General features: G+C 42.6%; 1 protein-coding gene across 1 annotated transcript in view; it reads left to right on the forward strand.

The window, feature by feature from the left end:
* Positions 1-22,810, forward strand: part of LOC102387317 (probable ubiquitin carboxyl-terminal hydrolase MINDY-4) — a gene marked incomplete at its 3' end in the record, with an annotated part of 38,553 nt that overhangs the window by 7,264 nt on the left and 8,479 nt on the right. The window contains exons 4-8 of the mRNA XM_025194899.1: positions 1,795-2,053; positions 3,097-3,554; positions 19,808-19,866; positions 20,218-20,327; positions 22,428-22,544. Of these exons, the coding sequence (XP_025050684.1) occupies positions 1,795-2,053; positions 3,097-3,554; positions 19,808-19,866; positions 20,218-20,327; positions 22,428-22,544 (1,003 nt within the window). The remainder of the gene's footprint in view (positions 1-1,794; positions 2,054-3,096; positions 3,555-19,807; positions 19,867-20,217; positions 20,328-22,427; positions 22,545-22,810) is intronic.

Below are 22,810 nucleotides of genomic sequence, written 5' to 3' on the forward strand. Positions count from 1 at the left end.
CAAAAATTACCTGGACCGTAGTGGCTACATGACCTCAGCACTATCAAATTCCTCCTGAATTAACTTCTTTCTGAGTAGTCCTCGCTGGCTTCTGTGGAGTTGCTTTTAAAAAAAAGTTAGGCAACCTACACTTTTTTTTTCTAAAATATGGGTACCCCAGACATCCTGTGACTCAATAAGGAGTCAGAGAACCTTTTGGAGCGCAGTATTAGCAAGGTATACAAAAATCACAAAATTATAATGGAGAGCGGTAGTTAACAATGGGCACATATACAAGTTGCCATACGGCAACGTTGCTGCGGCACCATGCTTCAGCACGTCCTTTTGGAAGTAGTAAAGCACGGCGCAGTAAGTGCCCATGCTGTGCCGTATGGGTGGTGCACGCATTGCTACATTGCTGTAGGGTGACGTGTAGATGCACCCAATGTTAGTCTGAAGTTAGACTGCATGGCATCTTATAGACTACCTTGTCCAGAGAGGCATAAGCTTTCGTAGGCTTTCATCTACTTTGTCAAATGCTGCCATAGCCCATGAAAATTCATGCCTTTCTGAACAAGTAAGTCTATAAGGCGCCATGCTTTCTTCCTATAATTATAATACGTAGGAAGGAAACACTTTTAAAACTCTTTTTTTCTGTATCTTGTGCGGGCCGGGAGCGGTCTGGGCCCTTTTTCGCGCCGCGCGGGCTGTGGCCAGCAGCCCGGGCACGCTGGGTCGGAGAGAACAGGCGACACGCTGGAATTAGGCATGGACGCGTAATGGTTGATTTAAGATTATTTACTTACACCGAAGATGGTCGCGGTGCAGGCAGGAAAACTTGCTTGAGTTGCAGTTGCAGATAGAAAAGAAGAGAGGCGGACTAGAGTTCCTTCCCGTGAACACTCTTCTAGCCCATCCGGTTGGAGGCTCTAAACCGCGAGCCCGTCGCGCCAACCGAAGAAAGTACTCGAAGAAAAGAGCTCTGAATAGACTCACATGAAGTTTGCTAGGCTCCGTGGAACTTGTGCATGCAGGGAAGAGGGATGCGTCGAGGATTGCGCTCGGCGACGGGGAGAGGCTAGAGGCTGATCAGACCCCTGTTGCCTTCTTGATATTCACGCTGGGTCCAATAGGCTCCGCAGCGCTTAGAGATCTTCTCGAGACGTGAAGTCTCCTCCTCCTCCTGGTGTTCGTGGAGTCCTCCAACTTGGGCAGAAACCACTCAAGCTTTTTATACGGCTAGCAAGCCAATCACTAGCCGCCACGTGGGAATAATTTAGAACTAGCCAATGGTGGGGCACAAATTTGAATACGAATGGCGGGAACTCCTTGCAACGTGCATTTCTGTGCTGCAACAAAGAAATGCACCCTGCAAAGAAAGCTACTGGTGGTGGGAATTCTTTTGCACCGGGGTTTTCCTCTGCAGCAGAAAACTCCACCGTGCAAAGAAGCTGCAATTTAGCGGGAACAATTTAGCAGTGCCGAAGCACTCACAAAACAAAAATCACACCCTTGGGTTGTGACATATCTCAAAATCATTCAGTCTTACATCAAATAAGAAAATCATGACAAGTGATGAAGGAGTGAACATTCTTCTTAGTAAGTTATTTCCTGTATAATTCACGTTAATTAATAATATAAACAGGTCCTTGTTTAAATATTGAAAGGCTATAAGTAGATATTTTGAGATGTTGCTAGACGTTTTGCTGATTGCTCCTACCATGTAACTCCGCTATAGTAAATAATCTTTTATTGATAGTATTTGCGTATCATTTTATTTCTTGAATGTATGCTCCTTTTTTTCCCCCCTTATAGATGTGAGATTGATGACCTGCTTGATAAAGTCATTCCATCCCGGAGACATCATCAGAAAAGTGAGAAATCCAACACTGGGATAAGTCCAAATAGTAGCTCATTCTCTGAAGGGGATAAAAAGTTTAAAAACAGCATGGAGGATTTAAAAATAATAAGAAATTCTGAGGAGATGAAGACCACAATGAAAGAGAAGCAAAGGTCTAGGTCTAGTCTTATTCTCAGAGGAATGATGGCTGGACCAACAGCGAGTTCACAAGAGGTGATTTTTCAATACCTGAATATATAAAACAGTTGATTGATACTAAGGATTAACATATTCAGTGAGATAGGTATTTAACATAACAGAAAGACTGCTTTTACAACAAAAGACTAAATTCAGATGCTGTATTTATGAAGGAATTTAAATAAATGATTAGAGTTAATTCATTAAGAAACCTCTCAGATGATTTAGAATCACGGAGGACTATCCAGTCGTAATAATTAATCATCACCGCAGCTCTGTGATGTTTGCTTATATGATACTTGTGCGTGTTTGTTTTACTTGTTACCTTTTATCTCTTTAAGCCGGGGATTTTAAAGGGTCATAAAGGAGATGGGCACAAATTTTATTGAATTTCAGTGGAAATGAGTACATGAGTTCCTTAGGTTTCTTTGCAAATTCCAGCCTCTGCCAACCAATATTTTGGTTCAAAGAATTACATTTTAGCTAACTTATTTCTGGGTTTTGTACTGTTCCCCATCAGCACATATTCTTGAAAAAGCAGCTACGTATTTTTTCCCTTTCGTTCCATGTTGTGTTAATGAGAAGTTGATGTAAGTAAAGGGTGAAGAATTCAGCCCCAAATTATTAGTAACAGAGAAAACTCAAAGGATTAGTTAGACTACCTCATTTCTAGGAAGCTCATAAAGTTTGTATGCATACCTGAATTTGGTCCAAAATTTTTTGGCCTGGCAATGAAGTCAGGTGCCTTTGAAAGAGAAGCTTTTTGATCATGTTTTCTGGACCTTCTGATTTCATGTGAGATGGGTTTAAGCTCAAGAACCAGCTCTTATATTTTGTTTCTGCTCCCGGATGAAAGAGGGAAGTGCAAAAAACACCAAGTCTTCTATAAAATTGAACCCTGGGACTATCACAGTTTTGGATGAAGGTTCAAGCCAGCTCTTTTTCTGTCAAATACCTGTCTCCGATGAAAACAGAATCCCTTATATAACCCACTAGTTTAAGTATTAATGCTCTCTGTTGAGGTAAAGATCTGGTATTTTTAGTAATTAGTTATTTTCTTTATTGGCAACTTATTGTAGGATTCGCTAAAAAGGAGACCTCTGAAGCAACGATCTTCTAGCATAAGTAGCACACTACAGTTCAAAGGGGAATACAGTCATTCTTCGAATCTGCCAAATGGCGATTTTCAGGAGAGCAAAGTGACTTCTGTACAGTCCATAGGTGACCTCTGTCCGCACAACGACAGTGCCATGAAAGCAGACATGGAGCTTTCATCCAAGACTTCGTCAGGCTCGTACAGGTGTTCAGCCACGGAGGAAATCAGAAATATCCCTGAAGACACAGACGACCCGTTTGCCAAGCTGCTGTCAGAAAGAGAGAGAAGCCGAGTTGGAGAGAGGAAATCGATGCCGAGCTTTGATACAGAGCCGGGTGAAAAAACCCTCAAATTAAATATGTTTCACAGGTATTCTGGATCTGGAAGGGAGAAAAGAGAAAGGTCCCTCAAAAAGAATGAGAGTCAGTTACCAGGCCCCAGGTAAGATCATTGGAGAGCTTTGAAAAATTCTTGTAAAAATGCAATTCTGCAAAGTCCAGGAAGACTTGCAATTAAGCAACAATGGTGTATAGAAAGCTGAGCTATGATTCCCGAAACTCAGATGGGTTATCTCATGCCTCTTGGTTAGTATAACTGGAAGGGAAGACAAAGAGTAGCACCAGCCGCATCAGAGGCACAAAAAGAAGTGGCTTGTCATGTTTGTAGGGAGATGATACCCACCCTCTCCACTCCGTTACATATTCCCCTCAAGGAACCTTGATCAGAATAGTATCGCATCTCAAAAAAGACATGCAACCCAAAGGGATTCTTGGGAAAATGAGGGAAATGAGAAGGGGGCTGATTCCTGGCTCTTCCACTGGAAGAGCTCCCAAAAAAGTGTTACAAAGAAGGCCACTGTCATTGTCCCCATTTTACAGATGGGGAAACTGAGGCAAGTGAGAACATGCAGTAAATCAGTGGTAAAGCTAAGGGTGGAACTCAGGCATCGCAAATCTCCGTCGGGTACTTTATCCACCAGGTTGCAATCGAAACACTTGTGTAAGTGCTAAAAAGGGTGGGTGTCAGCAACTCTTTAAACTACTCAGTCATCAGTACAAAATAGCATTAGGCCCCTGAGTTTGAAAAAAGTTAGATTTATGACAATAGCGGCCAGGATGATGGATTGATTTACAAAAGCTCCAAGGGAAATTACATTCCTTCAAGGCCACAGCATTACCAGACGTAGTTCCAGGTCCGCATGCAATATTTTGCAATGGAGAGCAAAGGTTAAAAAGTGCCGTGCACTAGAAGTGCAAATTTATTTTGAGACAGCAATTTAAAGGATTACCAAATCTGAGAAGAGTATGTATGCTCACGGTACGTGTAAGATAATAGATGCAGAACAGACTACTGTTATATAGCACTACTTTGTGCAGTGTAGACCAATAATGCTCATGCCAGATTAGCACGCAATTTGCTTAACTGCACAGCACACCACCAGTCATGTCAGTGCCTATTGCTTCCACGCTAACAAGCATTGGTTGTCCTCATATCAGTGGAGGGCATAAGCTAGCTGCATCTTTTGGCCCCACTCTCTGCTTCAGGAAACTGCACGAACTTCAGCCGTCTCTAAACATCTGCCCACAAAGAGGAGCTCTGCAGCTTCCCCGAAACATTTACAAATGTAGGCTCCTGCGAATTTTGGAAGGCAGAGGAAGTAAAACTGCAGGAAAAACAGTTATCGTGAGGCTGTTATTAGAAGCCTTGAAAAGGAGAAGTGGTTGTTAATGCCAGGATTGCTATCTCCCCTCGTCTGCAAGGCTTCTAACAAGAACCCCCAAAAAGCATCTTAGAAGCCTTGAAAATGTCCGGAGCTGCCACTGTCGTATCACAGCAGTGATGGAGCTGTGCACCGGACGGGCATTGTTTGCATCACGTGTGGATACGAGCATGCGTGCAGGCCACAGGCGCTCTTTCATTTCCACCTGTAAGAATGTCTACAGAATTGTGAATTTCTGTGAAATTCTTACGGGCAGAAAAATAGCCTTGGAGCTGGAGCATACATGCCTTCCTGCTTCCTGATGGGAGAGATACACAGGGGAGATTTGCAGCCAGTCGGCACTAAGGAGCAGCCCCCGGGGTCTCCTCTGCCCTTCGGGGAGGGAACCCTGTCCTCTCCCCCGCCTAGCAAGGGAGCAGGCTGTCAAGTGGCCGTGGGCAGCTATTGCAAAGCAGCAGCCAGCCCAGGAGGGTTTGAACTGTGGGAGAATGCCCCCCACCTCCATCCTGCCACCCAGCTGAATGGTTGGGGGGTGAGGGTGGCATTCCCCCATGGGAGGTCTTCCTGTGGTTCTCCCCTCACCCCCACAAAGGAGAAGAGCCCCTGCTCCTGGCACTGCTCGGGGCAACCTGGAGGTGGGGGGCAATCTCCTGCCCCAGCACTGCTCCCTGAGTGCAGGGAGCCTGCCAGCTGTGGCACAGCTGTCTCCTGCCCCAGGGGATAGTTCTGCTTCTAGAAATGCCCCCCTCTCATGCTGATCAGCTGATTGATGTGGGAGGAGGATGATCCCCTGCAGGGTCATCACAGGGCTCCCCGGGAGCTCATCCTTGGGCAGGCTATCATGAAACACATGCTATCCCTTCTTCCCTCTCTCTTGGAGAGAGGGAGGGAGAGCAGAGAGGACTGTGGGACACTGGATGTCCTCCACACCTGAGAGAAGCGGACCGCTGTTCAAGTCAGACCTTCCTCCTAGGGACCTGATCCAACTACTTTGGGAAGAGCCAGTTCTCTTCCGCAGGGAAGCCCTTGAATGCCTGTGCCAGGAGGAAGGTTTGGCGCCCAGCACAAGTGCAAAGCTTGTAGAGCCTCTTCTTCCAGTCCTGAGGCTTTGCTCTTAAATGCGGCGTGCCCTCCTGTCTTAAAAGGATGGTGGAGCTGAATAAATCCTGTTCCAGCCAACAAATCACATAACTTCAGGCCCCCAGTGCTAGGCTCGGTAGCAGCTGCCATGCAAAAGCAGCCTCGGTGGGACGGAAACAAAAAGTGACAGCCATCCCGATAGGGGATGGGTCTTTTTTGCCCGGTCCTGTGTATCAGCTGTCACACTACAAGTTTGATTTCTGTGCCAGTTTGCAGATAGGACAGCAGAGGGAGCTCCCTCATTAACAGAGAGCCTTCCCTTGGATCCGTATTAGAGTTGTCCCAGGTCACTCTGGCTAAACCAGGGAAGCATTTTAGGCACCTTCTGAACTTTGAGTGCGTGAGTAACCTCTTTGAAACCAGTGGGACTGCTCAGCTGCTTAAACTTATGCAGTCACCTAAATGCTTTGCAGGGTTTGGCCAGAGCAGAGCACTCAACACTGCAAGATGAAGCTCCCTCATTGCAGCCGCCGGCATTTATTTGAGTGCAAATTCCACTCTCTTCTTCCCCTGCAGGTCTCTTGACATTGGTGTTTACGATGGCAGAATCCAACCCTGCTAGATTAATATCTGAAACTTTATGCAGGGTTGGCCATAGCCAGTTCAGCCACAGGGATCAGTAATCTTTTTTCTCATAGCGAAGGAAAGACATTCCTGTCTTATTTTTCATTCCTGTTTTTCTTTTCCTTTGCAACCCCGGTTTGCAATTTTCAAAGGTTTCTATTATTATTCACAAGCCCCAGGCATCTTTTGTCTGCACATATATTTGGCAAAAAACTACGAGGCAAAACCACAGCATTGTTTCAAAGCAGTATCTGAATATCAACGAACAGCCGCGAAAACGGAGCAGAGAAAAACAACTGGTTATGAAAGTCCACTGGGGAAATCCAGATGGCCCATGATTTTGACTCCCATATTTAAGGGAAGGATGAACACAATAGTCGGGTTGCTATTTTGCGACCCATCAATACATCTTAAATAAAGCATCAATTGGGTTAAATGGGAAGCTATTAATTAACAGAAGTCATTTTTGTAGTACTGTAATTACAGTACAAAAACAAAATTAGACCACTTTATTTCATGGTCTATATAGGAGTTTGTTCTGACTAAGAATTACAGTCTCTTTTTATAGATAGCCAGGTAGACTATTAAATTGAGGAGACATTTAGGTTTCTGGTATGACCAAAATCAAATGCCGAGTGGCGCATACCTGTATGAGGAATGCTGAACTGACTAGCAAGAAATTTTTTTGGGGGGGATGCAAAACAAAGGCAGGTTTAGATGTTAGTATTGCAGCTGGTAAAGTTACTTGTTACACACGCCCTCACAAAATAATTGCCTCAATGTAGTGAAATCAGGCAGAAACCACAAATATGAATGTGGGGTTTATTAAAATGACTCTATTGAGGCTCTCAGGATTGAAATGTGCTGTTCTAGGTCTTATAAAGTTTCCAAGCATCCACAAGAACCACAATTTAATACAGTTACAACACGGCCGTTGTGAGAAAATATTGACTCTTAAAGGGAGACAGCGCTTCTTCACTATATCCCAGCCTAACAGTGCATCCCAGAGTAGATATATTGTATTATCAACATATCATGATTTTGCAACCTCCCTGTAGTCACAGAAGTTAGAGATGGAAAATACCTCTGGTTCACATAATGTCTGTCAATGTAGTGTTTGGCTGTTACTCTACAGAGGAAAGGGATACTTCTGCGTTTCTCCAAGCCAAGGAACATGAATTGCGTGCAGTTAATTCACTTTCTGGATCAGTGAATTGTATTCTACGCCAGTGACGATTTGTTTTATAAATGCAGCTTTACATCCTTCCACTGCTTTGCCCAATCTGCGGGCACGCTTGTAGTAGTTTCATGTACAAAATGCATGCCTTGTCTTCACAATTCTCGCTATTTTGGGGGGTGGAATCCTAGAAAGGAGGGAAATGATAGGTAGGTGGCAGCAGATCTTCGTGAATCTTGAGTTACAAATAATCGCCAGCAAATCCAATTCCTTAACTCACTCCGTTCTATGCATAACACCATATAGGACATGTTGTTGAGGAAAGTCACTGCTTTGGTCCCAGGAAGGCCTTTGCACAATAAGTTCATATAAGGACAGACATTCATCGCGACTTGAGTAGCTTTAGGTCAGGAACATATGACATATTACAGGAATATGGTTGCTGATCATTTACCTATAGTAATAGCACTTCTGTGGCCTGCTTACGCTTCCCTTTTCTCCCAAAATAGTACGTTTCATGATATAATAAAGGAGTCAAGGTTACTACTATGCCTTCTAGTCCTCTATGCCACCCAAAATCCATCAGGTTGGGGGCTGTGGGCTGACAGCTGAAGGCTTGCATTTATTGATCCACTCATTTTGCCGCACCCCGAAAATCCTTTCCATGGGAGTGCAGATGGATGCCTTGCAGTGTTCAGCTCCAAGGTATCTAGGGAGTTAGGACTTTTGGACCAAGTGTTTCTACTCCCTTAAGTTAGGCACCAAAGCCACTAATGTTCTGCTGTGCTTAGGATATCCATCTGCCCATAACTGAATAAGTAAGAGTTCAATAGCCTTTCTGTTGTTTAAGACAGGATTTGGGCATGCGTGTCCCACCAGCCATGACATACGGAGCTGAAAAAAATAATTCTCCCCAAAGTGGAGTAGAGCTCAGCAATGAAGAAAGTGGTGGGGTATGGTTGTAACCCCATGGAGAGCTGGGAGAGCAAACAGAAATATCAGAGACCAAGCTCAGATTAAGGGGAATTTGCCCATCCCATAGAGGTTAAAAAGGGAGTGGCAGAGAGACCCCGCAAAAAGAGATGGAAGCATTGCATGCACCCCTAGTTTTTTCTCTTATATTTAGTCCACAAGGCAGAGGTTTACACAATCAGGAAGAACTTAAATTGATTTTTCACTCCGTCCTTCATTATGAACAGCCATCCCTGCCCCTCCTGCCCCTTGGTTCACTCCTGCCGTCCTCTCCTTTGCATTGCAGTCAGTCTTGGCAAGAACTGTAATGTGAGCTAGCGGTTTCTTCTCAGGAGCCTGTCACTGCAGATGGATGGTTCAGATGGTAGGGGCTGTTTCATGAGCTTGCGGTTTGGCTTCATCCGCCTTCTTCCAACCAAAACCTAAACATCTCTCTGATGTGCTCCGTCTCCACTAATAGGAAAGTAAGTGCCAAGGCGTCCGCTCCCAGAATGTGTCTTGTATAGCCTTTCAACCAAAATTCCCCAAAAGGGCGCTTGCTTAATTGCTCCAAAAATATCACGCGTTATTTGGTAGGGGATTCTTTTCTAGCTGTGCCGTGCATCCAAATGCCAGCAAGGCAAGGTTGGGGAATTACCATAGATACCGAGCGTTTTATTTGAAGGTTAGTCATATTTTATAGACTCATAGAAATCAGAGATGGAAAAGACCTTTTAAGGTTATTTTGTTTCACAGTCGATTATTCAAGATGCTATATATATGTGCTGCAGCACATTTTCCAGGGCTTTGTCCAGTCCAGTCTTAGATGACTCAAGTGACAGGACTTCCACCACTTCCCTTGAGCATCTCTTCCAAATTCTAAAATCTTAGTCTTAGAAAATTTTCCCTAATATTCAGCCTAAATTTTCCTGTGCTTACATCGGTCCCCATGACTCATCTTTAGACCTGCTTTTTCTGCTCTGCTCGTTCTCTCTACGTTGTGTTTACACCCTTGAGACAGTTATCCTGGTTCCTACATGATGAAAATGTATACATAATTTTGAATGATATGGAAACAATATTGAATTACATAATGTTACACATATTTGTATTATATATACACTATGAATATTTTAATGCTTACTCATAATCCTGTCCGTTCGCCTCCAAAATTGTTGTTGTTGTTCTTTGATTTCCATCCAATTTTTCCAATATTCAGGGGTTTATAACTATATTGCATTCTAGGTATACCTCATCAGGGCCTTGCAAAGACCGTTACCCTTTTCCTGAGTTTGTTTCTCAGCATGCAGTGTAAAACCATGTTGGCATGTTTTGCCACTCCTGGGCGTTACAAACTCATGTCTTCTTAGTTTCAGCTTTGAATGGCAATTCAGACATTTATTTTACAGCAGTCACTTCCTGGGAAGCACTCTTTATAGGCTAGGGCTAGATGTATGTTAGGGGAAGTGATGGATCTGTTGTGGGAGAATACTGGTAGTTGTATAATCCTGTGCCTTGGTTAGTATCTGTGCTTGGTGGTCCTGCATTTCTACACATGAGTGAAGGCAGTGAGCGTGTCATCTTGCTTTTCTTTCTGAATTGTTATTCACTTTTGGTATGCTGAATGAAGAATGACGCAGGTGGATTTTTATGTGTCATCTTGCTTTTCTTTCTGAATCGTTATTCACTTTGGGTACGCTGAATGAAGAATGACGCAGGTGGATTTTTATATTAAACTGCAGCAATGCTGATTTAGATCAAATTCAGGAAAAAAAAATCTTGCTGTGAGAAGAATGGGATAATCAAAAAGCTGCACAGGGAAGTGTGGATGTTTTCAATGAGAGGCTGGGTAGGCATCCCATCCGTCTGGGATGGTTTAGGAGCAGAGAATCCTACATCTCTGCAGTGGGTTGGACTATGATCCTATCTTTTTTCTTCAAGATGATGAAAAAATCCTTGACTTATACTGGGTTTTCACTAGTCGCATAGTCCAGTAAACAGGTTTTTAAAAGTCACTTTTTTGGTCAAGGAGAACTTCAGGAGAAAATAAAAGATACCGGTTTCCTCCCAAGAAATCCAGCAGAATAATTAAAGTGCCCGCTTTTAAAATCCACGTGTTGTTTCTTAGCATTTTTGATGGCTGTTACTTGCAAAACAAAGCAAAAATGTGATACGATGCCCTCAAGGATCCGTATCTTTGCTTTAAATGACTGAGATTTAAATCTGGGGTGAACCAGCTTCGTTTTCCATTGGGAGACTCAAGCCTACACTTGTCAATTTTTAAGCTTAATTAGTTTTTGAACTGCCTTAGATCTAGGCTTTTTTTTTCTCCCCATTGCATCCTTTCCACCCACAAACCATCTGTGCTTGCTTATAGGAAGACTTAACTACAGAACAGGGGTTGAATGTTTTGCAATGACCCAGAGGCAAAATTTCCGCGTTCTGGTCTTCAGCGCATGAACGGGGATCCTCCCGGTTTTCTCTGATTTCAAAAATCCCCAATTTTCAGATTAAAAAAAGCAACCCCAAATCCACATTTTCCTATGATTAAAATGAAACACCACTATATTACTCTCTCTATACTACTGGTGTTTCATTTTAATCATGGGAAAATGTGGGTTTTAGATTACTTTTTAAATCTGAAAAATAGGGATGTTTTTTTTTAAATCGGAGAAAACCAGGATCCCTGCTCGTGAGCGAATGAAAGGGGAAGATGCAGATCAACTGGGTGCGGGTAGAAGAAAAAAGCCCAACACTTTTTTCCAGTGTTCACAGACATAAGGACTTACAGGTTGGTTGTTTCTTGTTGCAAGTGAGAAATCAGCCTGCTGTGCTAGAGCTGCGAAAGATTTACCCTTGCTTTGAGTGGGTGCTTAAGGCAGGGCTCGATGGAGAGCGTTCCAGCAAAGATCAACTGCACATTGTTAGATTAAGTCAGTGTACGTCTTCCTTCCATCCTTTTCTTTTCCAAGTTGAAAAGACCGACGCTTTGTTCGGGAAGGGAGAAATCCTTCCGTTTCTGGGAATTCCTCCCAGTTTAAAGCTGGCTTTCAAATGATTGCGTTGGTCTGACCCTCCAGGTATTGGCTGCTATGAAAGTTTAAATCTGGATGCAGTTAATATTGTACTTGACTTTTAACGACATACTTCGTTTTGCCTGAAAACTATCACAAAGCGCTTTGCTTCCTGATTGCAATGGACTCAGGTTTGAAAAACCATTTCTGAGGTGCCCCCTGCATTTATTTCTCCTTTTATCTCAGGTATTTTTTGGTGTAATTTCATTATCTTCATTGACGTTACTCCTAACTTACTGTAGTGCAGATGAAACCTAAATCAACCTACTTATCCCAAAACTTTCTTAATGCACAGCACCTCAGTGATGGCAGAAAACAAAATCCTTCTCAGTTCCACAGATGTGCACCCTTTTTTACATTTTTCACAGCTCATGTTTGTTAAGTGCTCATGGAAGAAAATGAGAATTGTTAAGTTCAGAAGATAGCTGTTCCATGGGCAATAAAATAAAAATGTGGATAGCTTAAAGACAACAGCTGACATATTACACCAAAATGACTGTTAAGGCAGCTTGAGAAAATGTTATCGCTGACTACAAAGGAACAGTGCTTATGGGTATCGCAATTTTTTATAGATTCATAGATGCAAGGGTTGGAAGGGACCTCAATGGATCATTGGGTCTGGCCCCCTGCCAGTGGCAGGAAAAAGTGCTGGGGTCGGGTGACCCCAGCCAGGTGCTTGTCCAGTCTCCTCTTGAAGACCCCCAGGGTAGGGGAGAGCACCACCTCCCTTGGAAGCCTGTTCCAGATTCTGGCCACCCTAACCATGAAAAAGTTGTTTCTGATGTCCAACCTAAATCTACTCTCCATCAGCTTGCGGCCTTTGTTCCTGGTTATTCCAGGGGGTGCTCTGGTCTGGTAAGCAGAGCATCTCCTATTCCCTGCTGCCCCCACCGATGAATTTGTGTACTGCCACAAGATCCCCCCGCAGCCTTCTCTTGCAGAGGCTGAAAAGCTCCAGGTCCCTCAGCCTTTCCTCGTAGGGCCTTCCCTGCAGGCCTCTAACTGTACGAGTCGCCTCCTCTGGACCCTCTCAAGGTTGTCCACATCCCTCTTGAATTGCAGTGCCCAGAGCTGGACGTGGTACTCCAGCTGTGGCCTGACCAGGGCCACATAGAGGGGGAGCATCACCTCCCTGGACCTGTTCATGATGCATCTACTAATGCATGACAAAGTGCGGTTAGCCCTGCTAATTACTTCATCACATTGACACCTCATATTCATCTTGCAGTCAACAACGACTCTGAGATCTCTTTCCACCGCTGTGCTGTTGAGAAGGTCATCCCCCAGCCTATAGGTGTGCTGGTGATTCCTTCTCTCTAGGTGCAGCACCTTGCACTTGTCCTTGTTGAACTGCATCCTATTGTTCTCGGCCCACGTCTCTAACCTGTCCAGGTCCGCTTGGGTTCGGTTTCTTCTCATCAGTGTCTTTTCTTTGCCCCATAGTTTGGTGTCACCTGTGAATTTGGGCAGAGTGCTATCCACACCCTCATCTAGGTTGCAGATGAAGATATTCAACAGCACTGGCCCAAGGACTGAGCCTTGGGGGACCCCACTGCCCACATCTTTCGAGGTCAATACTGACCCGTCCACCACCACTCTCTGGGTATGACTCCGATGCCAATTTGCCACCCACGTGACTGTGTAATGGTCTGTGGCACAGCCATTCAATTTGTTTATAAGAATAGGATGGTTTTCACAGACTTCTATCAAGATACAGAAATGCAGAATCTGGGCTAAAGAAGTTTTCCAGATAACATAAAATAAACATCTGCACACATCCAGCGCTAGCGTCGAGTCAAATCTTCCTGTCCTTCATCAGGCTATATTCCCATTGGCTTCTTTATGCAGTTTGACTAGTTCTGAAGAATTTGCCAACACAATGAAAAAATTAATGGAAATATGATTTTATTAAGATGCAGTTAATGACCTTTCTTTCCATTATGTTTTAGGCTGGATTGAAGTGAGCAGGGGGAAAGGGATAATGTATCAGAATGTGTTTTATTTCAAACATTACTGAACCTTTATGGAGTCTTTTGCTAACTGTATTTATCAAATATTTATATTCATGTTGCTAAAATAAGTCAAATGCCACACAGAAAAGCAGCTGGATTTTGACTGTTGTCCATTTACTATAACTTTCCTGCCCATTTGTTTTCCAGTTTGTGTCTCAATCTTTTCAGCAGAATTGCTCTATTCTTTTTCTGTAGTCAAAAAATGAGTGAAAGCTAAGAGCTGGCATCTTCCAAGGGGTATCTCAAATCTAACAAGGGGTACCTTAAGTCTAAAATGGTTGAGAAGCACTTATATAGGAAACGCTGGTTAATTCAGGGCCTCAATAATTTATTTCACCCTGTTTTATGCTGGTAGCATAATAGAAATCAGCAGTCAGTAGAGTATAACTCTGATCTCCCCATTGAAAGAACAGCTCTTTTTTAACATTTGTTGTCATTTATGATGGAAAGCATCATGGTTTGAATAAAGGATAAACCAGTTTAACTTTATTTTCTTCATCAGGATTCCAGCTTTAATGGTATAGGCAAGGATTTAATAATAGTTTAGTGTCAGTTTAATTTCCCTTTTAAAGGGGAAACTAATCTTGCTAGGAAGATTATATAACATACAGTATTTATTCCAGAATGGTGATTGACTCTAATCATGTCTTTTCTGGAATATCATCCAATGTACACATATTTCTTCAAAGTATAAGAAATATCTGTAGGTACATGCTGTTTGTTCAGCACACCCTTGCTAAATATGACACGTCCTTGGTTTATCAGCTCAGGCTGCTTAATCTAAGATAACAAAATCTGTTAGGCAAGTGCCAATGTCCTGATCTCAAGATGCTGAGAAATTTCTGAAGGTGCTGAGTTCCTCACTGGCCTGTGTCAGGTATCCAGGTTGTAGCTATAGTGGCCTAGAGGCAACAGGAGTCAGACCTCGTAGTAGAGAGAGCTGATATCTTTTATTAGACCAAGCAGATTTTTGCAAAAAAAAAAATTCCTTTAATCACAAGCACAAACACCCTTCATCAGGCATAGGAGAAAAGATCGTAAAAGTTCTCCTAGGTAGAAATGAAAGTTCATAGGAAATATGCGATTAAAGGAATTTTTTTGCAAAAATCTACTTGGTCTTATAAAAGATATCACCTCGACCACGAGTTCTGATTCCTTTCACTGGCCTGTGTGCACTTGAAATAGGAAGACTGGATTAGTATGCGCGCTAAACTAGACCCCATTGATGTAATTCAAAAGACTACATTTGCCATTAGCGACTGTTGGATCAGGGTAAAGCCCAAACCAGGGTATGCGGTTACGTGTGGCAGCTTTGATTGATATTTCAATAACACATGTAATTGTGTCCATTGCACACATACGAGGACGTTCTGTGCAACAGCAGTTATAGGGAGTATCAGTTTGGGGTGGCTCTTCATTTCTCATGAAAGCCCAGCACTGAATGAGGGGGTGGAATAGCTTCTTAGTAAATTGACTTTATGTGCTTCCTTTCCATCCTTTCTGGTTCCATCATGTTGCCTCTGGGCCCTGAGAGGAGTCCCGTGGCTTCCTCCCCAGCTGAGGTCAATGCCGTTGTGTGGCTCAGTGGATGGGAAGCACCGTAAGAATAGGGCAGCCATCCCCTTCCCTCAGAGACTAAACACATCCCCTCTGCAGCATGCCCAGCCTTGAGCCTGGAAATAAATCTCCACTTGACGTCTTAATTTGTACAAAGTGATCAGCTGTCAGGCAAGCTGGGACCATCTAAGAGGTTATGGGTTTAAATAACCCATACAAAAATTAAACAAGTGATGGGGAGGCGGGGGGAAATAGCTCAGGATGTATAATACCTTGCATAACGTAAAGCTCAGGCAGAGAAGAAAACTTAAAATTTAAGTCATAATCCATTGTGACTCTCAATTTGTGCCAACAGATTTATGGCACCAGAGTCTTCGACGTCACATCGCTGTGTGTTACCATCTGCCATTTCAGTATTTTTCCAAAACTCCATAGGAAAGGCAGCGTGCAATTACTGGAAATGGTGAATAGCTTCTGCATTATATTTTCTTTTTGGAAAGCACATTCAATTGGAAAGGAACAGCCCCTGGCCTAAAATGCAATCAGTCAACAAGACAGTCCTCATCAGAGCATTTGAAGCCCGTAGTGTCGGTAGGGCCGTCTGTTTGGAAAGGCAGGGATGCAGCTCGTTCGCTTCTGCAGTTTGGGCTTCACACGTTTCCTTTTCACTAGGTCTGCAGGGGAACATCTGGTGGAACGTATTAGGAAGCAGGACTAGCACAAGAAATCACTGCCCCATAAGAACAATTGGTCTTTCGGATGTAGCAAAGGAGTGTGTTCTCCCTTAGGCCTTACTCCCCTTCAGATTACTTTAACAGGAGGTAAAGGCTATTTCTACAGTGCACGCGCTTACCAATATGCTCTTATCTTTGCCAGACTAAAACAAGAGAGAAACTCGGGCGTTCAGTGTAAGCTCTTATTCCCATTTATGGTTTGACATGCATTTTCAGGAAGATTATTTATTTGGCTAGAAACTCTTAGGTTAGATTGTTTTGGACTGCTGAAAAGCCTGAGGTTTCTCACAGGAAATGTCAGGCTGGGCACTTTCCACATCCTTAAAAATAAATAAATGGACTAAGAGTTGAAGGTCAGAAACTGAAGGAGCAGCACCTTTGTTTAAGACAAGCAAAAAGACAGAGCATCTGAACCGAAACGGGTCACCTGACTGTTCAAATTTGGAAATCCCATTTTTATTTGGCCCCATGCCTTATTGAGAGTCATTGCCGTCTTGACGATGCCTTTGCTTATTGTAAATCTGTCCACCTCTCTTAGGTCAGGAAATCACACAACAGTGCTTGAGTATACAATCCTGCCAGTACATAGACACCTGCCACGTGTGATACCGTGTTGTTTAAGAATTCCTGTGGAACGGGAATTCTTGGGCGTTTTTACACGTACTCCAGGGGGGTTAATTAGAGCGGCTCCGAGAGCTGCTGTAATTAAAGCACCCAGAGTATCTCATGTATCAGCATCCCCATGCTTCCAAAAATACTGTAATTACAACACGTTGGAGTAACCTCCCGGTTTGCATACAAGCACCCCACATTTAAAGTAAAATGTGTAGCTGTAGCACATCATCATACTTAGTCATTCCATATATACTGGGTGTGGCGGAGCACCTTTGGGGTGCTCGCCACGTGGCAGGGGCTGCAGTAGGCTGGGGCAGAGCCCAGCAGGGAAGGCAGCCAAGTGAAGCCCCCCCAGATCGCATTTTAAGGGGGGGAGGTCTGTGGGCGAGCACCTTTGGGGTAGGCTTGCAGAGCCCAGCAGAAGTGAAGCCCCCCTCCCCAGATCTCATTTTAAGGTGGGGAGGTATGTGGCAGAGCACCTTTGGGGGTGCTCGCCACTTGAAGGCTCTCACAGGCTCCCAGGGGAGCCTGCTTTGGAGAAGCAGCAGGGGTACCATTTTAAGGGGGAAGGTGTGTGGTTGATGCATGAAAGAGACCCTGCGAGAGAGGGTGGAGTGTGAGAGGCCCTAGTGAGTGGAGGGCGGTATGAATGTGCGTGTGTCTGAGGCCTAAGCTTGGTCCAGCTGTAGGCTGGGAGCACTGTGTCATCTGGATGCCATCTGTGAGGCATGGGCTGCGGTGTAGGGGAGGTACGGAGCTGCAGATAGTGTCCCCTGGCATCGGGGCACGAATGGGCAGCCTCCCACCTTAATTAACATCTTAATTAATTAAGAACATGGCATGGCAGGTGAGTCAGGTGGGGAAAGGCAAGTGGGGAAACTAGCACTGTGGCTAGGCAGGGAGCCCCACTTTGCCACACTGGGGTCATTACAAATTAGGTACTAATTGGAAATCACAGGGTAAGTGAATCCAGCTTACCCAGGGCATCTGTAAAACAACCTGTCATGATCATTTTCCCCTTCTCCAGCATTTGTCTCATCTGTCAACTTTACCAGCAATGATTTTGCTTTCCTATAGAGCCATCGTAAAGATATTGAATTCACTGGGCCACAAACAGGTCTCTGTGTGAGCCCACTAAGAATGAATAATGAAACCTTGTTTGCAGTGATTTTTTTGAGATTCGTCAATTAGCCATCCTTTCGTGTGTTTACTGCATGCAACATTCATTCTGTATAGGGCTAATGTTGTAATGAGAATTTTGCTCAGATTTTGGACAGGAAGGGATCAGGGTATTAACAGAACCTGGTATCTATTGTTTTCTCTTTTTTAAGACCCTCACATTTTAAAGTGATGAGCATGTTGTAAGACCTTACAAAGAAGGGTTTAAGACCAGGGATTGGAGCTCAGGATATCTCGATTTAGATCTTCTCTTTGGCGCAGTTTGGCTGTGAAACCAGTTGGGCAAGTCACTTAAACTTCCTTTGCCTCTATTTGTCTCTGCACAATAGTGGGGACACAACCAATCCATGCCTCTTGATAATATTGTGAGATTTAATTGGCTTGTGTTTGTGACATGCTCACGTACTGCAATGGCAGGGAAAGCTCGTAAGACCTAGAAAGAGAGAGAAGTGTCGATGATTTGTGGATACAAGGTAGGCTTCTTCTAGGGTTGGACCCTTCCCTTCCAGTCTAGACTGCCACGGGGAGAATTTAGCAGTCTTCTTCTCTGTAACATGTCCCGTCTCTTTGGTGTGGTTCAACTGGAGACTAAACCTGGGATCCTCCATGTAGCAAAGTGCAATGCAATACAAATGAAGATAAGCGGGTTTTCTCATGACTCACATGCTCTTTTGAGTGTAAACACTGCTGCCTTAGGCATTTGCAATTACTTCCTAATAAAAGTATAATAAATGAATTGTCTTCTATGTCCACACTGAATATTAGCATTCTCAGATTTCAGAACCGCTGTTTTATTTGTTATCAAATTAACCCCAAAGAGACTGACCTTGAAGGAAAAGAAGTTTTTATTTCAGAAAAAGGAATAATCATTTCCATTTTCTGACCAAACAAAAATGCAAATGGTGAATTTGGGTTAGGGTTGTTTAGTGACTTCAGTGTTCAAGTGAAAACCAAATTCCTGTCCACCGGACCAGCTGGAAAGTTGTTAGAAAGTAACAGGAAAAATATATAATTCCTAGAAGAATGAAGAAATTCAATCTTAGAAAGATTCATTATTTTCCAAATGCAATTTATTTGTGTTTTAACATACACAATAATAAATTGTGGTGTCATGTGCCAGTATAAATCAAAGCCTTTTATACATCACTATGCATATTTGCTCTCAACCATCATACTGAGGTCTTGGGACATTAGTTTTCCCATATTTTGACTCACCAGTACTTAGTAAGTGATTTATTTGCATTCTAAAATGTCGGTGTGTCATGACTATCTGTGTTCGGCCAAATTTTGTTGAAGTTCTTAATGCTTTTGGGGAGAAAAATGGAACTGTAGTTCGTGCCTTTTTATTATAGAAAGCTCTCAGTGAGAAGGATGCCAAAAAGTTTTCAGACTGAAAAAAGTCTGGAAGTGTTGTCGTGTATGTATGTACGCATGCATACTGCTTTCATTCATCTCCTTTCACAGAGTGAAAAAGGAAATTAAGGTAATGGAAAGTATGCGATATAACAGCGATTGTTGCTATAATAATATCAGGCATACGAAGAATGTCACTGAGGAAATTATTCCATACTGGTTTTGAAAGAATTGTGATTTGCAACCCATTTTTTCCAAAGCAATCAAATTGAAGAAAAACGATGCAGTATTTTTTTTTTTTTAATAATTTTAACGTTGGCAGCAGCAGTAGCCCCTCAATACAAGAATTACAGATTAACAGAGGTCATTTGGATTTGTTTCCCTAATACTGAATTCATTTTGATGTGAAATCAATGGGAATAGCAAACCAAACACACCTCTGAAAATCTGATGACATATTTAGGTGCCAAACTTTGTAGCTCCGTTTGAAATATTTAGTCATTATTATCAAAAAAAGTGTAAATACATATACCTACTGCAGATGGACTCCTGTGCATCTATTGCTCTTTCATGTAAAGTAAACCTTTGTAACTTGTTCTCTCATTTATTTTACTCTAGAAAGGCTCCAACATCCATTTCCAATAAAGGCGACCTGATGAAAGATGCCTTAGAACTAGGTATGTTCATCAGACTTTGCTTTTGTGGTTTCCTTCCATACCAATCGCAGCAACTATAATGCAATGCAAAATGCTGCTCCCACTCTTTTTCTTCTTGGTAAACACTCATCAGTTGATTCTGGATATTAAGAGTTGCTTGTTAATTCCTTATATAAACTTGTATAACTTGCACCCCCCTTGAGGCCATTTTAATCACCGCTATTAAGGTCAGGATGGCTCTTTAGTTATATAAGTTAATGGTTCATAGAAGTTTTGGATGAACCATTAGCAGCGGCTGGCACGGGGATACGAATTGGCAGACCTGTGTTCACCAGCCGTGTTTTGCCCATTACAAGCTGTCTTCTCTTTCAGTTGATGTCGAGGATGAAGCAGCAGTTGGGGAAGTTAGGAAGATCCCAGACCATTCGACACTCTGTACGCTTCAAGTAGATTCAAAGGCAATGGATATTTCCCTTGCAAAAGTAAGACAAAGTTATACCAGTAAGAACAAAGTGATGCGTTAAAGTATGTTATTTCTATTAAGTAAGCCAAAGCTACAATAGATTCTGCTTTTGTTGTTTTTTAGGTTTTTTTAGATTTAGTACATGTGAAAGTCTTAGGCTACTTATTCCTAATAGCCATAAAATTGCATTTTTAGACACTCCTTTGTTAAGGATTTCACTTTATTTGCATCTTTGACAGGGTGCTTAGTGGTAGAATATGCAGGAAGGGACACAGGGTTTCTGATATGTTTGGCCACTGACATTTGGAAAGTCATTTTTGCTCCAGCCTCAATGTTAATGTATTTCTCAAATGGGACTATTTGTATATATACCTTTGCAGAATTATATTGGAAGAATTCATTAAGCAATTACATTTTTAGCATGTTTTCAGGTCCTTGAATGAAATGAATAGAAGGGATGCAAGATATTATGATGTCGTAGGGTATGTTTAGGTCTATGAAAGCTTGCAAAGGGATAAGAATTTCTTTTTTCACGTGGCACTTTGGGCCTAATCAAGTGCTCATTGAAGTCAGTGGAAAAACTCCCAAGTCTGTCACTTCAATTTGAGTTCAGTCAGGCCCTTTGTGTAAATTGGTACTGTGTGTCTCTGGCAAAGGAGAAGATATATACTTCCTCATTAACACTCTTAGATTACGGCTAGTTATAAATGAAGTGGTTTGGAGTTAATAAGAGACTTTCTGTACCTTCACCTTTGTCTCTTACTGAAACAAATATAGTTGTCTACCTATCCTCCAAGCCAAATATTTCTAGAAATCCAGAGTAACTTGATTCACTTTATTTCCCCCCTGTCATTTTTCTAATGATACTTTTTTCCTTTCTTATTTGGGGAATATGTACCATAATTAATTGATTCATAAATGTTAGGGTCTGGAAGGGATCCCTTGAGATCATCGGGTCCAGCTCCCCTGCGCTTGGGTAGGAAGGACTGCTGGGTTCAGATGACCCCAGCGAGGTGCACGTCCAGACGTTTTTTGAAGATATCCAGAGTAGGTGATTGTACCACCCCGGGGGGCATCTATTCCAGACCCTGGACACTCGAGTGGTAAAGGAAGTTTTTCCTTATCAAAAATGTCTAATCAAAAGTGGTCTTCTAGTAATTTATGACTGTTAGTCGTAGTCTTCTCCCAGGTAGCTCCCAGTCCCTGATATGTGCCCCTTATATACTCATAGAGGGGACTTGATGGCACCCTATGTCTTCTCTTCTCCAGGCTGAACAGACCCTCTCAGCCTCTCATCATATGGCCTGCTCTCCATACCTCGAACCATACTCATAGCCCTCTTTTGGACTTCCCAGAGTTAAGAAGCAGCAAAAAATGTGGCAATATTTTCCACTCCAGTTTCTAGACCCAAGGCACCTGAAAACATGTAACACTGAGGAGGGGGATCTCGTTACTCTGTTTTACACTAGCGAGTTTCAGGCCTGAATTTGGTTGGGGAGTAACACCTGGATTTGATAGATGAATGTCTGTCCCAAGTCAAACCTTTGAATATCTTCTGCCTCAAACCACTGCCTTTGGCAGGCAGAACAGACTGTCAAGTCTACATGACATGCCCAGCAGGGTTATTTTCTGACATTTTATATTTTATACCATAATGTACATTACTGGGGGCATGAGAAAGTGGAGAATATTCAAAAGAAGGCCTGTCACACCTTGACATTCATCTGCTCGTAAGCAGCAGTAGGTGTATTACTCTTGTGGCTACATGTGAGCCAACAGTCAATAAATCTTTCAAGGAGATCTCTGTCTTAGATGAGCTACAGAAAAAAAAAATACTCCTAAAGGTGAGCAGCCCCTAGCATTATGTGTTGAAGGAACATTGCAGGGAAAGGAAAAAAATTATTCCTTCTCCGTTAAATAGCCCTGCTATTTACTGTATTTATAAAACAAAAAATTAAAAGGACGGTTATATAGAGTTAGTCATTATGCTGCCATACTCCTCCTCCTTGTTACAAATTACTGCAAAAAAAAAAAAAATATATATATATATATACACAACTACATTTCGGATTTCTTTTTAAAATGAGACTTTTTTTTTTCCCCTCCCTTTTTTTTTCAGGAAATAAAAAATCTTTTGTTTGGCTCAAGCCTTTGTTGCTTCAGTGAAGAATGGAAAATACAGAGTTTTACATTTAATAATATACCTCAGTTGAAATACGGCATTGTGCAAAAAAAGGTACAGTAAATGACTGCCTTAAAAAAGCTCAGTTATCTTTGCCTCTAACCAAAAATTTCCAGCAGTTGCATGTTATGATAATAAAAGAAGCTCGACTTTTTTTTGGTTGGTGAATGGGAGTTTACCACTGAGAGCTGTACCTTTGTAAATTGTGAGAGGAGGCATGATCTGAATAGATGGTTAAGAAAAACTGAGGCGTGGGGATTAACACCAGTGCAAGAGAATAGCTATTGAAACTAAAAGACAGTGTTGGGGCAAGACCAAAT

Source organism: Alligator sinensis, unplaced genomic scaffold (assembly GCF_000455745.1).
Source record: "Alligator sinensis unplaced genomic scaffold, ASM45574v1 scaffold1840_1, whole genome shotgun sequence".
Taxonomy (NCBI): Eukaryota; Metazoa; Chordata; order Crocodylia; family Alligatoridae; genus Alligator; species Alligator sinensis.